The sequence below is a fragment of the Argopecten irradians genome, chromosome 2, assembly GCF_041381155.1.
Source record: "Argopecten irradians isolate NY chromosome 2, Ai_NY, whole genome shotgun sequence".
Classification (NCBI taxonomy): domain Eukaryota; kingdom Metazoa; phylum Mollusca; class Bivalvia; order Pectinida; family Pectinidae; genus Argopecten; species Argopecten irradians.
Window position 1 is genome coordinate 7,972,660 of NC_091135.1, and position 19,956 is coordinate 7,992,615.

General features: G+C 37.5%; 1 protein-coding gene across 1 annotated transcript; it reads right to left on the minus strand.

Annotated features, from left to right (window-relative positions):
• Positions 1–793: 793 nt before the first annotated feature.
• Positions 794–19,956, minus strand: LOC138314327 (solute carrier family 23 member 1-like). Its single transcript, XM_069254610.1, has 14 exons — positions 19,569–19,956; positions 12,834–12,983; positions 11,526–11,683; positions 11,135–11,235; positions 9,775–9,851; positions 9,449–9,630; positions 9,047–9,167; positions 7,420–7,576; positions 6,046–6,195; positions 4,737–4,840; positions 4,349–4,478; positions 3,397–3,540; positions 3,126–3,221; positions 794–1,892 (listed from the first exon to the last, which is right to left on the minus strand). The coding sequence occupies exons 1-14, from the start codon at positions 19,596–19,598 to the stop codon at positions 1,630–1,632; spliced, it is 1,863 nt and encodes a 620-aa protein (XP_069110711.1). The 5' UTR covers positions 19,599–19,956; the 3' UTR covers positions 794–1,629.

Below are 19,956 nucleotides of genomic sequence, written 5' to 3' on the forward strand. Positions count from 1 at the left end.
ATCATTTTTCTCAAAACACGCACCCAGCACTTCACTCACGCAAGACACTCCATACACGGGATGCCGTCCTTAAATGACCCTTGCTGTTAATAGGACGTACAAGAAATGTTATATCAAAAACCAAACCAAGACTGCTCGCCCTTGTCAGGTAGGTTCTGGGTTCTGTCGCTTGGCTGAGAGACACGGTATATAAAAGTGATTTTTTTTCTGCTCCTGTGTAGCGCATAAAATAACGGAAGAGGAAACAAAGAGGTCGGGACGTAGGTGACGCTTTTTAATCCTTGACTACGTCCTCGGTCGACAATTTTTCTTTGGTCAATAAAAACATGCATCGACCTCATCAAAAATCTTTAATTGTATATTATATCGCACGGGAAGATATGTTCTTAATGTTATACCATAGTTACTATGACCACATCAATAACAATCGTTAACAAATTATCGATGTTCTCTTTATTTCCTCATTTAAGTCGTGAAAATAGCTCGCAAACAACTTCATTATGGGTAATACCATGGAAGTGATTATTCTGTAATGACTCTTTATATGTTAGAAAGTGTTTGTGTTTAAATGTGATTTTGTTACAAACAAATATTGGATAATATACACAACCAGAATCCGAGGGACTTCAATAGAATTGTTTCCCTTAATTCGCATTTTACCACTATATTCCCTAAAAAATCTGAGGAATCAGATTTATCAGAGTTGCTTCCCTTCGATTTCTTTCTGCGGAATTTTAAACACTCTCACCATCTAGACCATCGTGACAGAGGTACAAAAACAAACTACTTGACATTAGAACATATATAATATTTAATATTTTTTATATACACTGTATAAACATGTAGCACAATTTATGTACAAAATCTTAATCGAGTTTCAATACTTATTATGCATAGGTTTTCTTTTTACAAGTACAAATAAGAGCTGAAAATGATTTTTGGCAGTACCACTGAAAATCAATGTATTTAGATCCATAGTACAGAGAAATGAGTACATACGGTCAGGCCATGAAGCCAAGGTGTGGTATACAATTTCATTTCACAATTTTACTGTTTATAAGTAATTGTAAAGTGATTTCTTCTAGTATATTGCCATCTAGCCATACAAATAGCACAACAAACAATAATTTTACAGTGCATAAATTCTGTGTTGTAGCTAATGTTTATATGGCACAATACATGTCTGTCCATTTGAATGATTTTAACAGCTTAACTAATCAAACCTTATGGTTTCCAATAGATTACTGAAAAAAAAATGACATGTCAAATTTTTCGGCTAGTTATGGCACAAATAACTTTAAATATTTTAAGGATGAAAAACAAAGGTAGAAATGTATATCATTACTAATTGATATATTAATTTCGTCAATTAATCATTTATAATAAACTTAATAATTTTCACCTTTCCAAATTCACTTAAGTTACTTCAATATCAGTTCTTTGACTCAAGAAGATATATTCCTACTAGTTAAAAAATAAAAACTTGTCTTAAGTTCAATTAATTTTCCTGTAATTCAATTTTTGTAAATCTTACCCTTAAACTTTCGAGACATTTAGTTCGCTTTCATTGATGAAATGATGAATAGTTCCGATTATTTTGCATTGTTTACAAGAAAAAAGGATCTATGGTTACAGTTTTGTGACGTCGATTACGCCATTTTCCTGTCCAGCAGAATATCCCTCGTTATAATACGATTTCTTAGTATTGTCCTCCCGACGGCGCCGCCGACAACCACTAAAAGCGGGACACATGGGGAAGTACCGCCAGCACGAGATTTTGTCCAAGAAAGGCTGTATTAGAGGAAGGTCATATACATTGCTCTGTTTCGTTTCCCCTTCTGTCGTACTGGTCATTTCCCGCCATTTCTTTATACCTCGCTCCTCATCAGTGCCTGTTATATATAAGGTATGTATATCAATTTACATGTACACTAAATATATTAATTTACTGTGATCAAATGTTAGCTCAACATGAATTATGCGTAATTATTTGTCTCTCCTAATCTGCTTTACATTAAAGTATAAAATAAAATGATAAGCCCATTTGACAAAACACAAAGAGGACAAATATTTCTCTATAGGATCGACTTCATGTATGTTTCAATAGTTTTTTTTTTAACATTTTTTTTCAAAAAGTAGATTTCAAACAACATTTTGTTTAGTTTATCACCACTGTTTGTTTGTTTGTTTGATTAATTAACGTCCTAACAGCTATGGTCATTTAAGGACGGCCTCACAAGTATGCGGTATGTTGCATGATGTTGTGCGAGGTGCTTGTTGTGGGACACTGCGGTATATTCATGTTGTGTCTTCTTATATAATGGAACTGTTGCCCTTTTTATAGTGTTATATCACTGAAGCATGTCGCCGAAGACACCAAGCAAGACACCCCACCCGGTCACATTATACTGACAACGGGCGAACCAGTCGTCCCACTCCCGTTATGCTGAACGCTAAGTAGGAGCAGAGACTACCACTTTTATAGACTTTGGTGTGTCTCGGCCAGGGGACAGAACCCAGAGCCTTCCTCGCAAGGCCGATCGCTCAACTCCACCGCCAAAAGTGAGTCGGTGCCAAGGGAGGCATTAGGAAACATGAAGAGTGAAAAGATAAGATCCTAAATTCAGTCGCTTTTTACGATCATGCAATAGGGGCAGCGGGTACAATTCTAACGCCCTACCTGCAGGGCTGAACATTATTAGAACCAATTAAAATCTTTAACTTCATATGTTTGAGTACACAGATTACTTAGTCCCAAAACACCAGAACAGAGCATTTTTACACAAAGAGCTTTGATTAAGTTTCGGTTCAATAGGATGTATCAAAAATGGCCTTCCACACAAATTCTCAAAACGTCTGGGGTTTCAACATTTTTATCTTCTTTGTCCGTTTACAAATAATGCAAACACTACGTTGACCAAGTTTCAGTTCAATCGTATTTGATTAACTTTGTCAAAAGTACACTTTAATGCAAATGATAAACAAGAATACTTCAATAACGGACATTGGAACTGACTGTTATGCAAACAACACTCATGAAATATTGCAAACGTATTCATATCTTGGCGAATAAAAAAATTGGGGGGGGGGGGAAGCTTTTTTTTCAAAATGCCTATCATATCTACCTGGAATGGTGTTGTCCAGTATTAGGCCGATCACACCTCCTACAAACATGTTGGTTCCCAGTAATACAGAAATGATTTGGTCCATTACGTCACTTCCTGTGAATGAAGGATATAATACGTATTATAAACCCTATTCAATCCAGAATATTTTCGTACTCTTTTTTTGTACAACACATAATGCAAGTTTCTTTAACATCACATGAACGGCTATAAAGTAATGATCTGCACAGGAATATAAGATGAATCTAAAATATAAATACATGTCACTTACCTGTGTTTATTCTGCCGGGATGTGCTTTGATCCAGACCGGGAATGAGAGGCCGAAAAATAATGATGTTCCCAGCACAAATATATTGCGGGATGACGACAGGTCCACAAACTGAAGGTTGGACAATCCCACCGACACCACCATTCCTGGAAAACCACGTGATCATGTTGCACGATCTGACAGATCATATTTAAATCAGAAGAGTGTCTGTGATTTTACTCATGGTGACCATTTGAATACACGATATTAATAACGGTATTCATTCTTCTGAGGACATATACGTATTCACGGTAAACTGGTCTTATTCAAGTTATAGGTATGATTGACAAGCAATCTTTACCGGGTCGTCCACTTCATTTTGCGCTCGAGCTAGAAACATTTTGTGTAGTTATATTAAATGCTTAAACAACATAAAATAATGTTAACTATCACATCCCTTAGATGCACAGGTAAAAGATGAAAATCGCCTAGTCGTTTGTAGTCTTTCAAACAAAAGCATGTTATTGAAGGAGATAAAAGAGCAATATGATATGAATATTGCTTGTGTATTTAATCGTTGACATGGCAGTGGAGTAATTAATGAAAGACAGAAGACAATCCTGACAATCCTGATCTCAAGTTTGCGCGAATAGTCCGCATGAAAAACCGTAACGCATTTGGAGGGTTGTCGTACATGATAGATAATGTCATGTCTACGAAAGAAGACGCAGTATGAAATAAGATGTCACACCTACCACTATGACGTCACACCTACCACTATGATGTCACACCTACCACTATGATGTCACACCTACCACTATGATGTCACACCTACCACTATGATGTCACACCTACCACTATGACGTCACACCTACCACTATGATGTCACACCTACCACTATGATGTCACACCTACCACTATGATGTCACACCTACCACTATTATGTCACAACTACCACTATGATGTCACACCTACCGAACATGATGAGAAACATGCCTCCAATGACAGGTTCTGGGATAGTGACGAACAAAGCCCCGAATTTTCCTAGACAGCCAAGTAAAAGCATTATGAAGCCTCCAACTTGCACTACCCGTCGGCTGCCAACCTATGATTAAAACATAATAGTTTTATTTTTGTTATCACTTTGGACAAAATTGCAAAATTGTTGAATCTGCAAATTATGTGTACCCCTATAATGTTGATGAGTCTAACCACCCGTTGATTTGTTTGTTTGATTTATTGACGTCCTATTAACAGCTATGGTCATGTAAGGACGGCCTGCATATTTACTATATTATCAAAATTATCAAAATTATTTTTTTTGTCACATTGACCAGTCAAATCCATGAGACGATTACGTTACCTTGGTGATGCCGATCGCGCCAATATTTTCACTATATGACGTGGTCCCACTTCCGGAACCCCACGCGCCAGCCAGGATACAAGCGATCCCCTCCATTCCTATACCTGACAGAGGAAACGTGTGACAATGTTTAATATCATGATAATTCAATGTTGTTTGTAAGGATCATATTCATTGGCTTGTAAATTATCAACCCATAAAAGAAAATATGTAACGAAATTTCAGAAAAGTTTCAGTGTCCATCAGTTTGGTTAAAGAAATCAATTGACCGACCGATCGCAATGCAGAATATAGCCACGCCTTATGTTCACAACCGCGAGTGTACCGTGTATTCTCCCATACTTCACAGGGATATCTCTATCTTGCTAGGGAAAAAATAACTCTATCTTACACAGGGGGATGTAAGACAGCTCACACGCGCTAGACAATAACGTGACGTCATCAATACATGCGGCGCGCATTGTAGATGACGTCATCAATTTTGACGCATAACGACGTTCCTGCGATAATGGCGCGATGAAATAGCTGGAAACCAAGCGGAATTTCATCACTTTTTTCTCTTAGTATGGAAGAAAAAGAATCAAACATGGGTCTGTGAAGTGGACAGGGATATCTCAACCCTCGTGAAAGATTTTGGCTGTCAACACTCGGCAAGCCTCGGGTTGACCGGCCAAAACCTTTCACTCGGGTCGAGATATCCCTGTCCACTTCACAGACCCATGTAAGATTCTATTATTCCATGTCGGAGCAAACGTTGCATCCACTACAATACGCAATGTCACAAGCGGTACCGGACAGTGTGATTGACATTTAGCGATCCTTCAATTCATATTACCAAGATACATACATGTACTAATATGAACGATTAAATGCTTTTTAATTCGATACTGCTTTCAATGATGTAGTCAATAATGCATATATTTATTGCAACATGTATCAATAGTATTCACGAGCTCCATTAATTCAATTTTTCATAACTAGTACCATATGCATTATTTTGTAGATTATAAATATTTCACTGTGAATGTTAAGTGTATATATATATATTAGTATGTCCTGTGTGTCCTGCCAGAACAAGTCAACAATTGTCAATTCTGTCGGAAATGCTTATTAACCCTTAAGCTACATCTATCACTGTCTGTAGAATATCTGCCTGGACGGTTGGAATCAAAGATTATAATCATATCTGCACAATCAAATCAATCTGCTGCATGTCTTTATATTTCGCCAAGCTTATGCAAGAATGTGTATTGTACCATGATTCTACACCCCTTAGAATACAAGGCACTGTAAAATAAAAGTTACCTACCCCTGTTTACCGCATGATCTGGCGGAGGTGGCGCCCCAGACAGTCGTGCGCATGCGATGTAGTCGCCAACGGACTCTATCATGGATGAGATAACACCAGCCAACATCCCGAACACCCCTGCGGTACTGACAGTTGGTACACCCCACTGACCTGAAACGTCAAAAAGGCCATGTCGATGTGATGCAGAGCAAGAGTAAGTTTAGTACAATTCATAATTGAAATATCGTATCGAAATTGTCAACCAAAAAAACAATAGAGTAAGCCTCTCTGTTTTAAAGTGAAAAGTCGGGCAAAGGGAGGATAAAGTCGGTAAAATAGTGTTGATATATATACCCAGTATAATTTCTTATGAAATAGAAGAATAAAACTTCGCACCAAAATCGCTCTTCATGCGAATTTAAATTAAAGGAATCCTAAAACGTCCTCTGGGTGGCTTTGTCTGTGTTGACATTCCCATGCAGCCTCGAATTATTTTTAGAACTGTGCAAATTTTACAAGGGGCTTTTCCATCGACCGTCGTTTTGATATATATGGACTTTTGGAAGGCCAACGAATACATTTAGACTAGTTTCAATGCCCGTCTTTTCACTTTAATGACAACGCCAGACATGTGTATCTTGATTTACCTGGAGAAAGCTATACTGCATGTACACTACATGTATATATAATTGATAATTGATACAATTATTTTATTTACTTTCGTGTAATACTTGTGTGAATAGTGTGGCAGGATATACGTTGATAAATGCAATTCTACTAAACTTGTTGTAACATTTTTTGAGCTTCAAAACAAATTCACAAGTACCGAATCACTAGCATGATATCAACATGTCCAATATTTTTATAGCATCGCTTTTAAGGTAACCCGAAGCCACCATTTGCGAAATAAGTTATACAACTTATACCAATCACTTTCGATGGCCCGGATGAAAGCGCGCGAGGGGTCTTACATCGTCGATTGAATACTAATCACATCTGGTATTTTTATTTGCTTCTTAATGTGTTGTAGTGGCCCAGAGTTCATGTGTGCGACATCCTATCTCAAGCAATCTGCATCTGAATGCGACAATTACATAATTTCGCTTTACGCCCTATTAGAAACAGGTTCCATTGTACGACCTGTTAGGTTTTGACGAGGAGTAACGCCCAGAATATTCGTAGCAAAACTCGGTCAGTACAAACAAGGCCATTCCCAAGTCAGCCTGAACTCATAATCAATGAAGTGTTAACTAAACCATTTTTATACAACATGTCGTAGAGACAATTTGTAAACTCAATCTGTAAAGAGCTTAGACTTAGCGCTGTCTCAAGGTTTAACCTACCACAACAATAGTTTTTAGTAAAGTTTAATTATATTATTGTCGTTAGTTTTACCTGGATACGGAAAGCGGAACCACTTGGAATCGGTGAGCACATTGAGTTTGGTGTCTGTACGAGCGTCGTATCCCCATCCACTAGGCTCTGCGGGGAACACTCCGGCTGCTGTCAGAATGCCGCAAATCCCCCAGGCCGTCAACATCGCCAGTAACACCTTGAGGTTACATGTATATTAGTAGGCATTTACTTCTGGACTGCCTGCAGGAAGGGCGTGAGAATTGTACCGGTTGCCCCTATTGCAGGATAGTAAAGGCGGCTAAATCCTTTCGAATGTTATGATACCTCTTCTTCCTAACCGACTTTCATCTTACTAACTTTTCCCTCGACATCGCCTTACTTTTGGCCTCGAGTTTAGCGCTTGCTCCTGCGAGGTAGGCTCTGGGTTCTGTACTCTGGCAGACACAGCAAAGTCTATAAAAGTGGTCGTTTCTGTTCTTGCTTAGCGCTCAGTGTAAAGAGTGGTCGACTGGTTGGCACGTTGTCAGTACAAAGTTTCTTTTCTTGCTTAGCGCTCAGTATAATGTAACCGGGTGGTTTGTGCTTGTTCGGTGTCTTCGGCGTCATGTTTCAGTGAGATAGCACTATAAAAATGGTCAAAGTTACACCATTACAAGAAGACACAATACGAATATATCGCAGCCTTCCAAAAACTCACACATCGCAACGCTTTGCACACATGAACGATCGACCTTAAATGACTCGGGTTTTTAGAAGGACGTTAATTCTTATGAAGGAAATAAACATACAAGTTGGTAAGATAGCTACCCTGTAGAAACACCTAATTACCACAAATGAAATCGGATTCCTCATTGTAGATTGGTATAACAGCATACTGACATGTCCTTACGGAATATGGAATCCATTTTAAATAGATTGTTAGATAGTTTATCACGTTTTAAAGTCCTAGTCAGTTACATAACTTTAAACATGGCCTCACTGTATGCAATCTTGTTTCGTGTTTGCATACTTTTGGAGACTGCGGAATGTTTGTGTTAAATTTCTGTACTCTGTAGTAGTGAAAACGCTTGCATATTTTATAGTGGTCTCCTCAGTGAAGTTCAACATTGAAAAGTAAGCCCTCCCAGTTTCGTTATGCTGACATTAAATGGACAAACCAAACTTTTAATGACAATCCAGAGTGTACCTCACCAAAAGTAGGTGTTATCAAGGTAGACGTCACGAAGAAGAAAGCCCTATAGGAAGACAAGAAAAATATTATTGTAAAGGACAGAAATCTAATATCCTAAATTTAGTCGCCTTTTATGGACATGCAATAAGGACAGCAGGTACAATTCTAACGCCCTACCTGCAGGGAAGCCGACATATGAAAATTGAGGCAGATCCCTTTACAACGTTCGGAGAACAAGCTGTGAATTCTGATAAAATGCGATATTTACAGTTAATTGTTTACAGACAACCCACTATCAGGTGCTAAAAATACCACTAGGCTCATTGAAACGTTCTGAAGATGAAGATACCATGCAATAAATCCTACCTGATCATATTACATTGGTAATGATACCAACACTGTTGGTAGGTGCCAGGTAAATGGATTTTTTTCTCGAACGTAGAATTTCTCAAACAACATTACAGAGAGGAAACACATAGTTTTAGTTGCACTTACCGGAAATAATTTAAAGATGGGAAGTTTATATGTTCCACATCCGGTTTCCCTGGAAAACCGGCAGACCGGAATAGAAATATCCCGGAGGTACTGGGAAAATAAGGCTATCAGCACCATCGTCCTGGGGAAAATGTGGTAGGAAAGACATGATTAGTGAATGCAGATTTATTCTTTGAAATATCCCGGAGATACTGGGAAAATAAGGCTATCAGCACCATCGTCCTGGGGAAAATCACGATTAATAAATGCAGATTTAATCTTGAAATATAACAAAGAAATTGCTAAGAAGTTCCTAAGCAAATTCCGAAGATTCTCTATTGCATTAAATGACAGCGATGTAGGACAACATTAATATTTCACCATTCATAAATTTAGAATGTCCATCTACTTGATGAAACTTACATTACAGCGATGTACCACTGTTTAGAAGCCAGATCGGCCGCCTCCGGAAACAGTCCTAGACCAATCAATGCCACGGTGGGAGTGACCGCTAGGGGGCCTATAAATCGGAGGACCACGCCCATTATCCCAGTTAAACCAATCACAACTTGGAACACAGACGCCACCATGATGGCACCCTGTATCTGAAAAAAAAAAACATTTAACGATTTCTAAATTAGCTGACCAGAATTCTATTAGTCAAAATGAGTAGACTATTTTACTAAGTAATGCAGTAAAATTCAACAACCGTAATTGTCTGTATTCTTTTCAATGGGAAAAAAACTTACCTCGCGCAGGCGCATATGCCACATCTCCTGATGTGCCGGACTTCCGTATGGCGGTAGATCCGTTAGGTTTCGGAGTCCTACACAACACAGAACGGATACACAAAGTTACAATCCATAAGGTATGCCGGGAGAAGCTTTTATTGGGTACAGCATACGTAAGTTTTGATAACACAACAAGGTGCACATTTATAATGACTTGAAACGACATAACAAAACTTTAAAAACAATTGGTAGGCAGGGTGTTTACATTGTATGATACATAATTTCTGTTTATCACTTAAAGATGCTCCACCGCTGACAAATGGTATTTTTTCACTATCAAAAACAGAAGCAGACGATTTAGTATTTTTCTTGAGTTACAAAAGTTACTTACTTTACACCATTACCACCATTGAAAAGTTTGAGCTTCTAATTTTACTTCAAGTTAAAAATATGAAAAATAATTAATTGCATCCCGAAAAAATTCCGTGTCACTATATCATATGTAGAATGAAGTACTGATTGCGCTTGCACCAAAAGCGAAACAAATCATTTTAGATTATTTTTTGTGTTAATTAGACATATATCTATACGAATAAACACCAATTATTGTTCAAATGATGAATATCATTTATGCTCTGTCGGCGGTGGAGCATCTTTAAAGATTTACATTTCCGTTTTCACCTTCCTATATAACCTTACTAACCGGGCAATCGTTTACACTTGCGTAAACGCAGAGGGGCTGCTGCACAAGAACACAAACCGAAACACTGACTTCCGCCCTTATGTGAATGCGCATCCGGTTAGGCCAAAATATATATGCCATGACAAAGGTTCGATATCAACATCAGTTTGAATGCAATGGAAAGCATTGTGTTAATATTAAAAACATAAAAAATGAAAACATATGGAATAAATGGATTAAAAACGCTAAAGTTATTGTGGAACTATATTTTATTTACTCCCGGAACTTGACACATTTTCCCGCCAAATTGGAGCCAGCTGTTTCGCGATTCCATCAATTACTCAGCTGTTCCATCAATCGTATAACGTTGAAAAAACGAAGTTTTATTTCACCGGAACACTAAATTTAAATGAAATGGTCGGTCGAAATGTAAATATAAGGATTTTTTTTTTTAATTTTTTGTTGTTTACTGGTGTGTAAACTGCATTTTTTGTACAGATATTTCAACATTTTAATATCTACAAAAAATGCAGTTTACACACCAGTAAACAACAAAAAATGAAAATCATTCCTTAAGTAACTACGGGGGTGGGGGAATCGACATATAAACAATACATGACACGTGTTCCTTGTAAGTCTCAAGCCCAAACAGTGATAGATTGAAAGTTAGTATGTGTCGAAGGCTTACATACATACCATTCTCGGCTTCTGTGTACTCACAAGACCATATTGGGAGGGACAGGATGGCAAAGGTCGGCGTGAGGAAGGTGAAAGAACCTCCCTGGATGATTGGCAGTCTGAAATATAAGGTCAAAGTTCGATATTCTGAATCTCGAAGTTTAAACTTGAACGGTCAATGGTTTATTTACAGTAATAATAGCCGGGCTCTCTTTTGCATTTCATATATGTAGACATACATTTCTTTCCTCTCTGAAGTCGAGACATCAAAGAATTGTCAAGTAGAAAAGAAATGTGAATAAATTTGGTCTACCGATCCTGAGGGTTGTTGAACCAAAGCATATACGAATTACCGTCTGATTTTGGTGGGAGTTTGACCAGCCGACCATGAGAACATATGAATACAGACCTGACTCCGAAAGTTGTCTGTAGCAATGTGGCCATTCCGGAGCAGAAGAAAATGGTTCCAATCACTTCACTAAGACCGACTCTATCCTCCGCTATACAGAACACACGGTACAGGATTAGGGGCACTGTCAGGATCCCTCCGAACGCGGTGAGGTAGTGCTGAATGGAAACGCACATGTACTTTCTACTTCTATAATAGAAGTATAGGTAGGAAACGACACAATGAGGTTAGTCAAGACAGCCTGACTAAAATGGTGGTGTGGTGACTTTAATTGACAGAACACATTTGCTTTATAGGAAAGTTGTATATTATATTACATAATTTGTTTACACCAATCTATATATGAGGATATATAATATTTTCAACTATTATCCCGACCGTTCAATAAAACCTTGTTATATTGCACAGTTCGAAGTTATATTGCACGCTTCCATGGAAACGTTATATTGCACGGTTCGAGATGTTATATTGCACGGCTTTAGGAACACCTCGGTGTTGTTGTCAAGTTTTGTAGAAAACTTCCGAGGAATCGCGCGTAACAGTGAGTTAAGTAAATAGTTATTATGACGCCACAAAGGTTCACGCTCAATATTTCGCGCTAGCTTTATAGACCTCGAATCAAGCACGCCATGTAGACATTTATCGAGTAGAGGACGGACACGGCGAATGTATTCGATTAAAAGACTGCATAGAGGTCTAATAATGTTAAAGACAATAAGACATCCAAACCGGAGTTACAATGTGACGTGCGTGGGCTATACGTCAAATTTAAACAGGATTTGAAGCTTTTCCGTACGGTACGGTGCTGATGATTTTGTTAAGTGATTGTCGTATTAGTTTTATAAAAATATTCAAATGAAAAATTGGTGATTATGTAATAAAACAAATATTTCATGGGTTACTGTGCTCTAGTTCATAATATTTACCCCTCGGGGGTGGTAATCAACAAATATTATATTTCACTCGGCCTTCGGCCTCGTGCAATATAACATTTGTTGATTACCACCACCTCGGGTTAAATATTATGAACTAGAGCACAGTAACCCATGAAATATTTGTATATTATTAATCTCAAATATGTAACGTTAGCAAAACTTAACATATAAGTCCAATACATTTCAATTCAATGGAGATACAATGAAATGTTTCTCTTATTTGGTTTTGGGATATTTCAAATTAGTTGGCGTTAGCAACAGATATGATTACGATTGAATGCTGAGCAATGACGGAAACGACCGAAATTTTACGATTGACCGCCGAATAATGACGGATACGACCGAAATGTTACGATTGAATTGCATTCCTTACCTGAAAGCCTAACAAAATACATAGGCCCCATGGAGGGACCTCCTCCACGCTATACAAAAGGCCTGAAAGTTTACCGGGGGTGTCATTTGCCTTCTGGTCCTTCGGCACTTTCCGGTCAGGTGACCCTAGATCCATCGTGACCGAGGTTGTCTGAAGAAGAAAAAAATATTACCTAATTTATTTCAACCATCTCCAACAGTTCAGAGTTCCATTTTTTAATATAGTGGTACATGAACACTCCCTCTAATTTTTTGTTTGTGAACATATGCCTAAAAGTGTACGAAAAATATTCTGAAATAATCATCTTGGTCCAGAAATGTATTATTGGAGATGTAAGTTGGAAATTGGTGATAGCTAAATGTATCTGTCCCTATTGCCTATTGATGGTCGTGAAAGGCGACTAAATTTAGGGGCTTATCTTTCGTCATCTTTCTAATTTTATTTCTTACCACTGTCTCCCAAAAAACACACACTTTGCCCTTCACACACGCTTAATGTCGCATACATGAGAGGCAAATTAACAATTAACAAATCATTTGAGGGCTCGCCGTTGTGATGAAGGCTCTAGGCGAGATACACCATTTCTGCTCCTACTTAGCGTTCAGCATAAAGGAAGTGGAACGACTGTTCGCCCGTTGTCACTATATTGTGATCGGGTGGGATGTGTTGTTTGGTGTCTTCGGCGGCATGCTTCAGTGATATAGCTCTATTAAAAGACACAACACGAGCATACCGCAGTCTCTCAGAACACGCACATCGCACTTCACACACCCAAGACACCACATATACGGGGGCCGTCCTAAAACGACCCTGGCTGTTAATAGTACGTAGATAAAATGAACCAAACTAATTAAAAATTGAAGTGTGTGAATGCAGTGGTAAAATGTATATCGGCGATTAGTATATGAATGGATGTCGGCAATTAACAAATGTATGGATGGAGTGGAAATGTATGGATGGAGTGGAAATGTATGGATCGATTGGTAAGATGTAAATCGCCAATTAGTAAATGTATGGATGGAGTGGTAATGTATGGATGGAGTAGTAAGATTGAAGTCGACGATGGTTAAATGTATGAATGGAGTGGCAATGTATGGATGGAGTGGTAATGTATGGATGGAGTGGTAAGTTGGAAGCTTATGTTATATCATGAATATAGTTTAGTCCAGATTAACTTCATGCAATGTTTTGCTGCATTGCCATAAAATGGACTATTGCACGTGTGATGTTAGGTATATCCTCACCGCCGAGACATTGTGATCGCTCCTGTTACCAGATCCATCACTGCTTTTCCTCCGTCTTCCGTGAACCATATTTCTACAACACGCCGACTATCACAAATGTAGTGTGAAGCGTGACGGTCGTTACACCGTGAGTTCGTCAATACGCCGACTATCACAAAGGTAGTGTGAAGCGTGACGATCGTTACACCGTGAGTTCGTCAGTATGGTCATTTGTAAAGCGCTGTTACCGCTAGTACGTGTCATGGAGTCTATTTATAGATCAAACCAAGTAAATGGGATATTATTTTAGCTCAATTTTTTAGACGAAAATCGTCTCTAGACACCAATTTAATTTAGTTCATTTAGAGTTTGCAAAGACAATTTGAACTCCATGCAATGCAATATCAATATGTCTTTTTATGTCACAGCATGCCTTGCTGTTCATTTGAGAATTGTTACCCTTTATATAAACTTGGATCTCCATAGACCATTTTGGTCTGCTCGATTTACATATAACTTTTGAGAAAACCGTGACGAAATGAAACACTTTGCAAGTGGTCTACATCAAAAATGCTTTGAAGTTTTTAAACAAAAGTGGGCAAACTAAAAAAAAAAAAAAAAAAAAAAAAACAGTCTGAAACTGAAAAAAAATAGTACCACTCCAACGATTGTTACAAAATCGAGTTAAAATTCTGTGAAATCATAATTCGGTTTTAGCATATTTGCAGGTCATTCCATTTAGTATCACGGCATCCAAGTGGGCAGTTATAGAGATGGCATGCACAAGCCATTGTGCTTACAAACATCCTTAACATAGTGGTAGGTTAATAGATATTTAGTTTATGTTAGAAATGTTGTTGAAAAATGCTGAATTTTCTTAAAGGCCCACTACCTTTTCGGAGCAAAATTTAAAGGTTTCTAAAAATCATAGATAACATAAAAGAAAATATATATCGATGTCCTAAGATAAGGTTATAACATGAGGCTTATGCAAGATATCCTGCGTAATATATGATAACAGTTGGGTTTCATTTCACTGTTTTGCCTTCTGGGGCAGTGATAATCAACTACCGCGCGGCATTTAGGACGACGGCGGGAAACATAAGACGACCCGCGATATGAAAATTAACAGTTTATTTATTTAAATTAGATTGTTCAGAAGGTGATGATAAGTGTAGCATTACCGGTAAGTTGATAATTTTTGCGACTCTACAAAATTATCAATCTCGTTTTACATTTCCATTTTAAAAACTAAAAGCCGTTTCGGAAAGGTAGTGGGCCTTTAATTGTGTCATTTCATTTTTACTGCAACGCGACGGCAATGGGACTGAATCGTACTTCTGAAGACGACCGTCTGTTAGAAATTTTCCGTCCGTCGTTCAGAGCCACGTCGGTGCAAATATTGCATGCCAAGGTCAAATAGGACTTGGTGTGTTTAGAATGCTTTGAGGTCGAATTCAGTCTAACAATACGGTACCTACTATAGACACCTGTGAACATAATTTATACGGAAGTGGGTGACAGAAATACTATCCTAACTTACGTACTTTTTTTCCCGAAACATGCATTTTTTGCATATTTTGTCAAAGTTTACAAGGTATCCCACAGATCACGTGATTTGGTGATGCCGAAGGTTAGCTATGACGTATGCACACTATATAAGTGAGTTCATGGACGTGAAACATTATCACCATGCAGTTTAATCTTGGGGTATTGTCTCAATGCACTTATGATCCCGACATTACTGATGTTAATAATTTTGCTGATGTACCCATCCACCTGTCTCTCAGAACGTTGGTGTTCGGACAGTTACACAATGGGTTGATTTTACGGCCCACTACCTTTCCGAAACAAAACAATTAAAGTTTCTTAAAAATAAGAAGATATACATATATCGATGGCCTGAGATCAGGTTACAACACCGAAAAAAATGTTAACAGTAAAGTGTTGCCTCTGACGCTGTGATAGTCAACTAATTAAGGGCGGTAATTTGGACGACGGCGGGAAACATAAGACGTTATGAAAGTTAACATTTAATTTAATAAAAATGGTCATAATGTGTTTATAAGTGAAGTATATACTTTTGCAACTCTACAAAATTATCAATCTCGTTTTAAATGTCATTCTACGCATTATGTAATATAGAAAGATCCGGTACACATTCAAGTATCAGGGTTGACAGATTTAGGTACGAGATCGCTGTTGCTACGTGTATTTATTAGTAATTTATTGTCAATACCATGGCAATTCCTTGTGAAATATCTTGGACAAATTCAATTTTCTTGATTCTCAGGTCACTTTTTCAAAAGAAAAGAGTTAGTCAAAGTCACACGTGTGGTGCTGAAGCAAAGTAGGATACAGGGTATAACATCCTCGATACTGCAGGGGTTACTATCACTAACGTTTTATCCAACCCTGGACTATCTCATAGTAACACTGCAGGTAGTTGAGGAGACTTAGGAATTTGATTCTTTGATGTACAGCAAAGAAGTTGAGTAACGGCACACTGGTTGACCTAGCTGCAGTTTTGTAGCTCTAAAGACTTTTCGAAGGATATTGTTGTCGTCTTAAGAAAGCTATAGTAGTAGGCCAGGTACTTATATTCGTTCTATAGTTGACTGTTGTTTTGAAGTTGGGCGTCGCTCTCTCTGTAATCTTCAAAGGAAGTCGTTTTTCTTCTGTACTGCCTTAAGTTAGTCCAGAGGTGGATATAACGTCAGTGATAGCAACCTCTAGAGTATTGGGGATGATGGTACTTACTCCGTACGTAATCGAGGAAGTGATTCATAACCGTATCGACGGAAACAGGTCAAATGCATTTGTCAGGTTCAGGTCAAGGTCATCGTTGTTGTTCGTTAGAAAACTATTGCCGGGACTTCAATGGAAGTATTTAGTGTAAACCACGTGTAGATAGAATCAAAATATCTTGGGCAAATTCAAGTTTCAAGTTTGGTATGTCACTATTCTATTTTCGCCAAATAGAGGATTGATTTACTCAAATATCTTTTAACAATTTCAGAGTTCATGGTTGTCAGATAAAAAAATTATCTGTTTTTTCCCCAGAATTTACGATTTGGCGAATATCCATTGTATATGTTCGACACTTGATATGGACACCAAGAGCTAAATACACCGAGGTTTTTCTTTGGAAAGTCGATAAAAGCAAATGTTGTATTAATTAGCAGGAAAGCCATATGTACAAGATTATCCTTTCAGTGGATTTTTTTCTAGAATTAAATGATTAAATGACAAAGAGAAAGACTTCTTCAAAGAGGTCCTAAGATATGTATCAGACACCAATATAGTCTTCATCAAAGCGTCAAAGATTCGTTTCCTTATTTCATGAATCACGCTTAGAGCCAGTCCTTTTTAAAAAAAAATTATAATTAGACCTGTTCTAAATTAGATTTGTTTAGTATTGTAAATATGTTTCTCTATACATTGTACTTTGTAAAGAGATTGATAAAGTTTGAATTTGATTTTTTTTTTCATTAATAATTATTTTTTGATAAATCTCTATATAGATAAAGTAAGCAGGAATAAATATATTTCCATACTCATATAGATACTAAATGTGGTGTTTTAATCACTAATGTGTTAAAAGAGGATTGCCACCTTGCAACAACACAACATGAATACAATCTACGAAAATGTAACCAGATGACCCAGGAAGAAGTCTACCTTTGTTAAATATCCGGTTAAGTGACAAGGAATTTGATGGTATGGGGCTTATCGAATCACCCTGGCGTCGACGTTGCTAAAGTTTTGGTGAACGTTTTTGAAAAGAATAATTTTAATGACAAAAAAAATTCAAATTCAAAAGATCCGTAACAGCACATCGATTTTTTAAAATTTTGTTGACCACCATTTTAAAGACGAAAATGGTGAATTTTGAGAATTTCAAGATGCGGCGTAAGGGGCCAGTTTGTACGTTTTGTGTAGGAATTTAAGGGGAAACACAGATTTTGAGAATTTCAAAAGGCCCAATGGGCAAAAATGCATTCGCATGATTAAACATTTAAAAGGCTGGCATATACGAACGTTTCTGTTCTCAAACAGCTCTTCTTTATAATTGTGAAATCCATGCAAAAACCACGGTCTTCATAGTATTTAAAGATGCTCCACCGCTGACAAATGGTATTTTTTCACTATTAAAAACAGGAGTAAAACAGAGCAGACGATTTAGTGTTTTTCTTCTGTTACAAAAGTTACTTGATTTACACCATTACCGCCATTGAAAAGTTTGAGCTTCTAATTTTACTTCAAGTTGAAAATATCAAAAAAATAATTAATTGCATCTCAAAAAAAAAAATCCGTGGCACTATATCCTATATGGAATGAAGTACTGATTGCTCATGCACCAAAGGCAAAATGAATTATTTTACATTGGTTTTTTGTGTTAATTAAACATATATATACACAAATAAACACCAATTATCGTTCAATTGATGAATATCATTTATGCTCTGTCGGCGGTGGAGCATCTTTAAGTCCCTGGTATCAACATTAACAAATGTCGAACATAAACAAACGAGATTCGTGAATTCCGGAAGAAATTGCTCCAATTTGCAAAATGGACATTACTTCTTTTATAAACAATTATTATTTCGAATAACCAATACTTCTACATTGATTGCTGTAAGAAAGAAATGTTTTTGGAATAATATCAACATTTTCTCCGACGGACGATACCTTTTCGGAATATCGAGAAATAACCAAGCAATCTAGATCTTCAGCCACAACTAAGTGCGTACACAATAGTTTAAAGATATCAACTGATTCCGAGCGCTATATCAAATGTGAAATAAAACTCATTCTTACATGACCTCGTGTTTAGTCGGCTCACATTTTGGCATCCCCGCGCTGGAGGTTAAACCCGGATATGGTCTCTTGACCTTTTGTTTATTGAGAATGTTGTTTTACTTTTTTTAATACCTGACCCACAGGGCCATATATAGTTTCTATATGAAAAAATAGCCAGAAATACATATAAAAGTGTTATTCTATATGTATTTCTGGCTATTTTTTCATATAGAAACTATACATGGCCCTGTGCCTGACCTCCATGATCCGAGGAAAATGTCCATTTAGTTTAATTTATTATATAAATAGCCTTTCGACCAAGCATGACTCAATCTCAAAATAAGGTCGATGGACCAATTAGCTTGTTTAGGGATTTGATAAAATGACACAACATTTTATCTGATACATGAGGGGCATATGTTTGATGGATCATTTACTGTAATGCTGACGGCTGAATGGTAGTACAACAGACTCCATACTTAACCTTACACCTGTAGGTTAATAGGTGTCACCGCCCATTGGGCCTCTTATCCTCCCCGCTCTGTCCACAGTATAGTGAACCCTAGGCCTTACATAACGGTCGTAGCTATACATGGTCTCCCGGTTCTCACAATCCATTCCTGTACATACACAAGATGTACCTGTACATGCGAGGGTCACATGTATCACCTGTACATATATACAACACGTATCTAATTAATACACTTACCTTATCTTCCCTGTCGTAGTTTAGCTCCATTTCCCGGGCTTTGTCAAAAACTGACGAATATAACACTAACTGCCCTGACTATCCAATTGTCGATGTTGATTTAGTGTCCGCTCACATATCCTTTTTAGACATTAAAGCTTAGCTGTGTGTACCTGTAGCACGGTCACGCCTCACTGAACACCATTTTAAGTATTTGAAGTAACTAGAGTTCGACAAGCTACAAAATTTCCTTGTGATGTTTTATACGAGCGTATGACAGTAAGTATCTATAAAGTCATTTTGTTGACGTTCTCAACAGACCATGACGGGTTAAATAATCACAGGTAATTTACTTACTCTCAGTTACCATAACAATTTTGAGCGAATTATGTTTAGTGACGTATGAAAT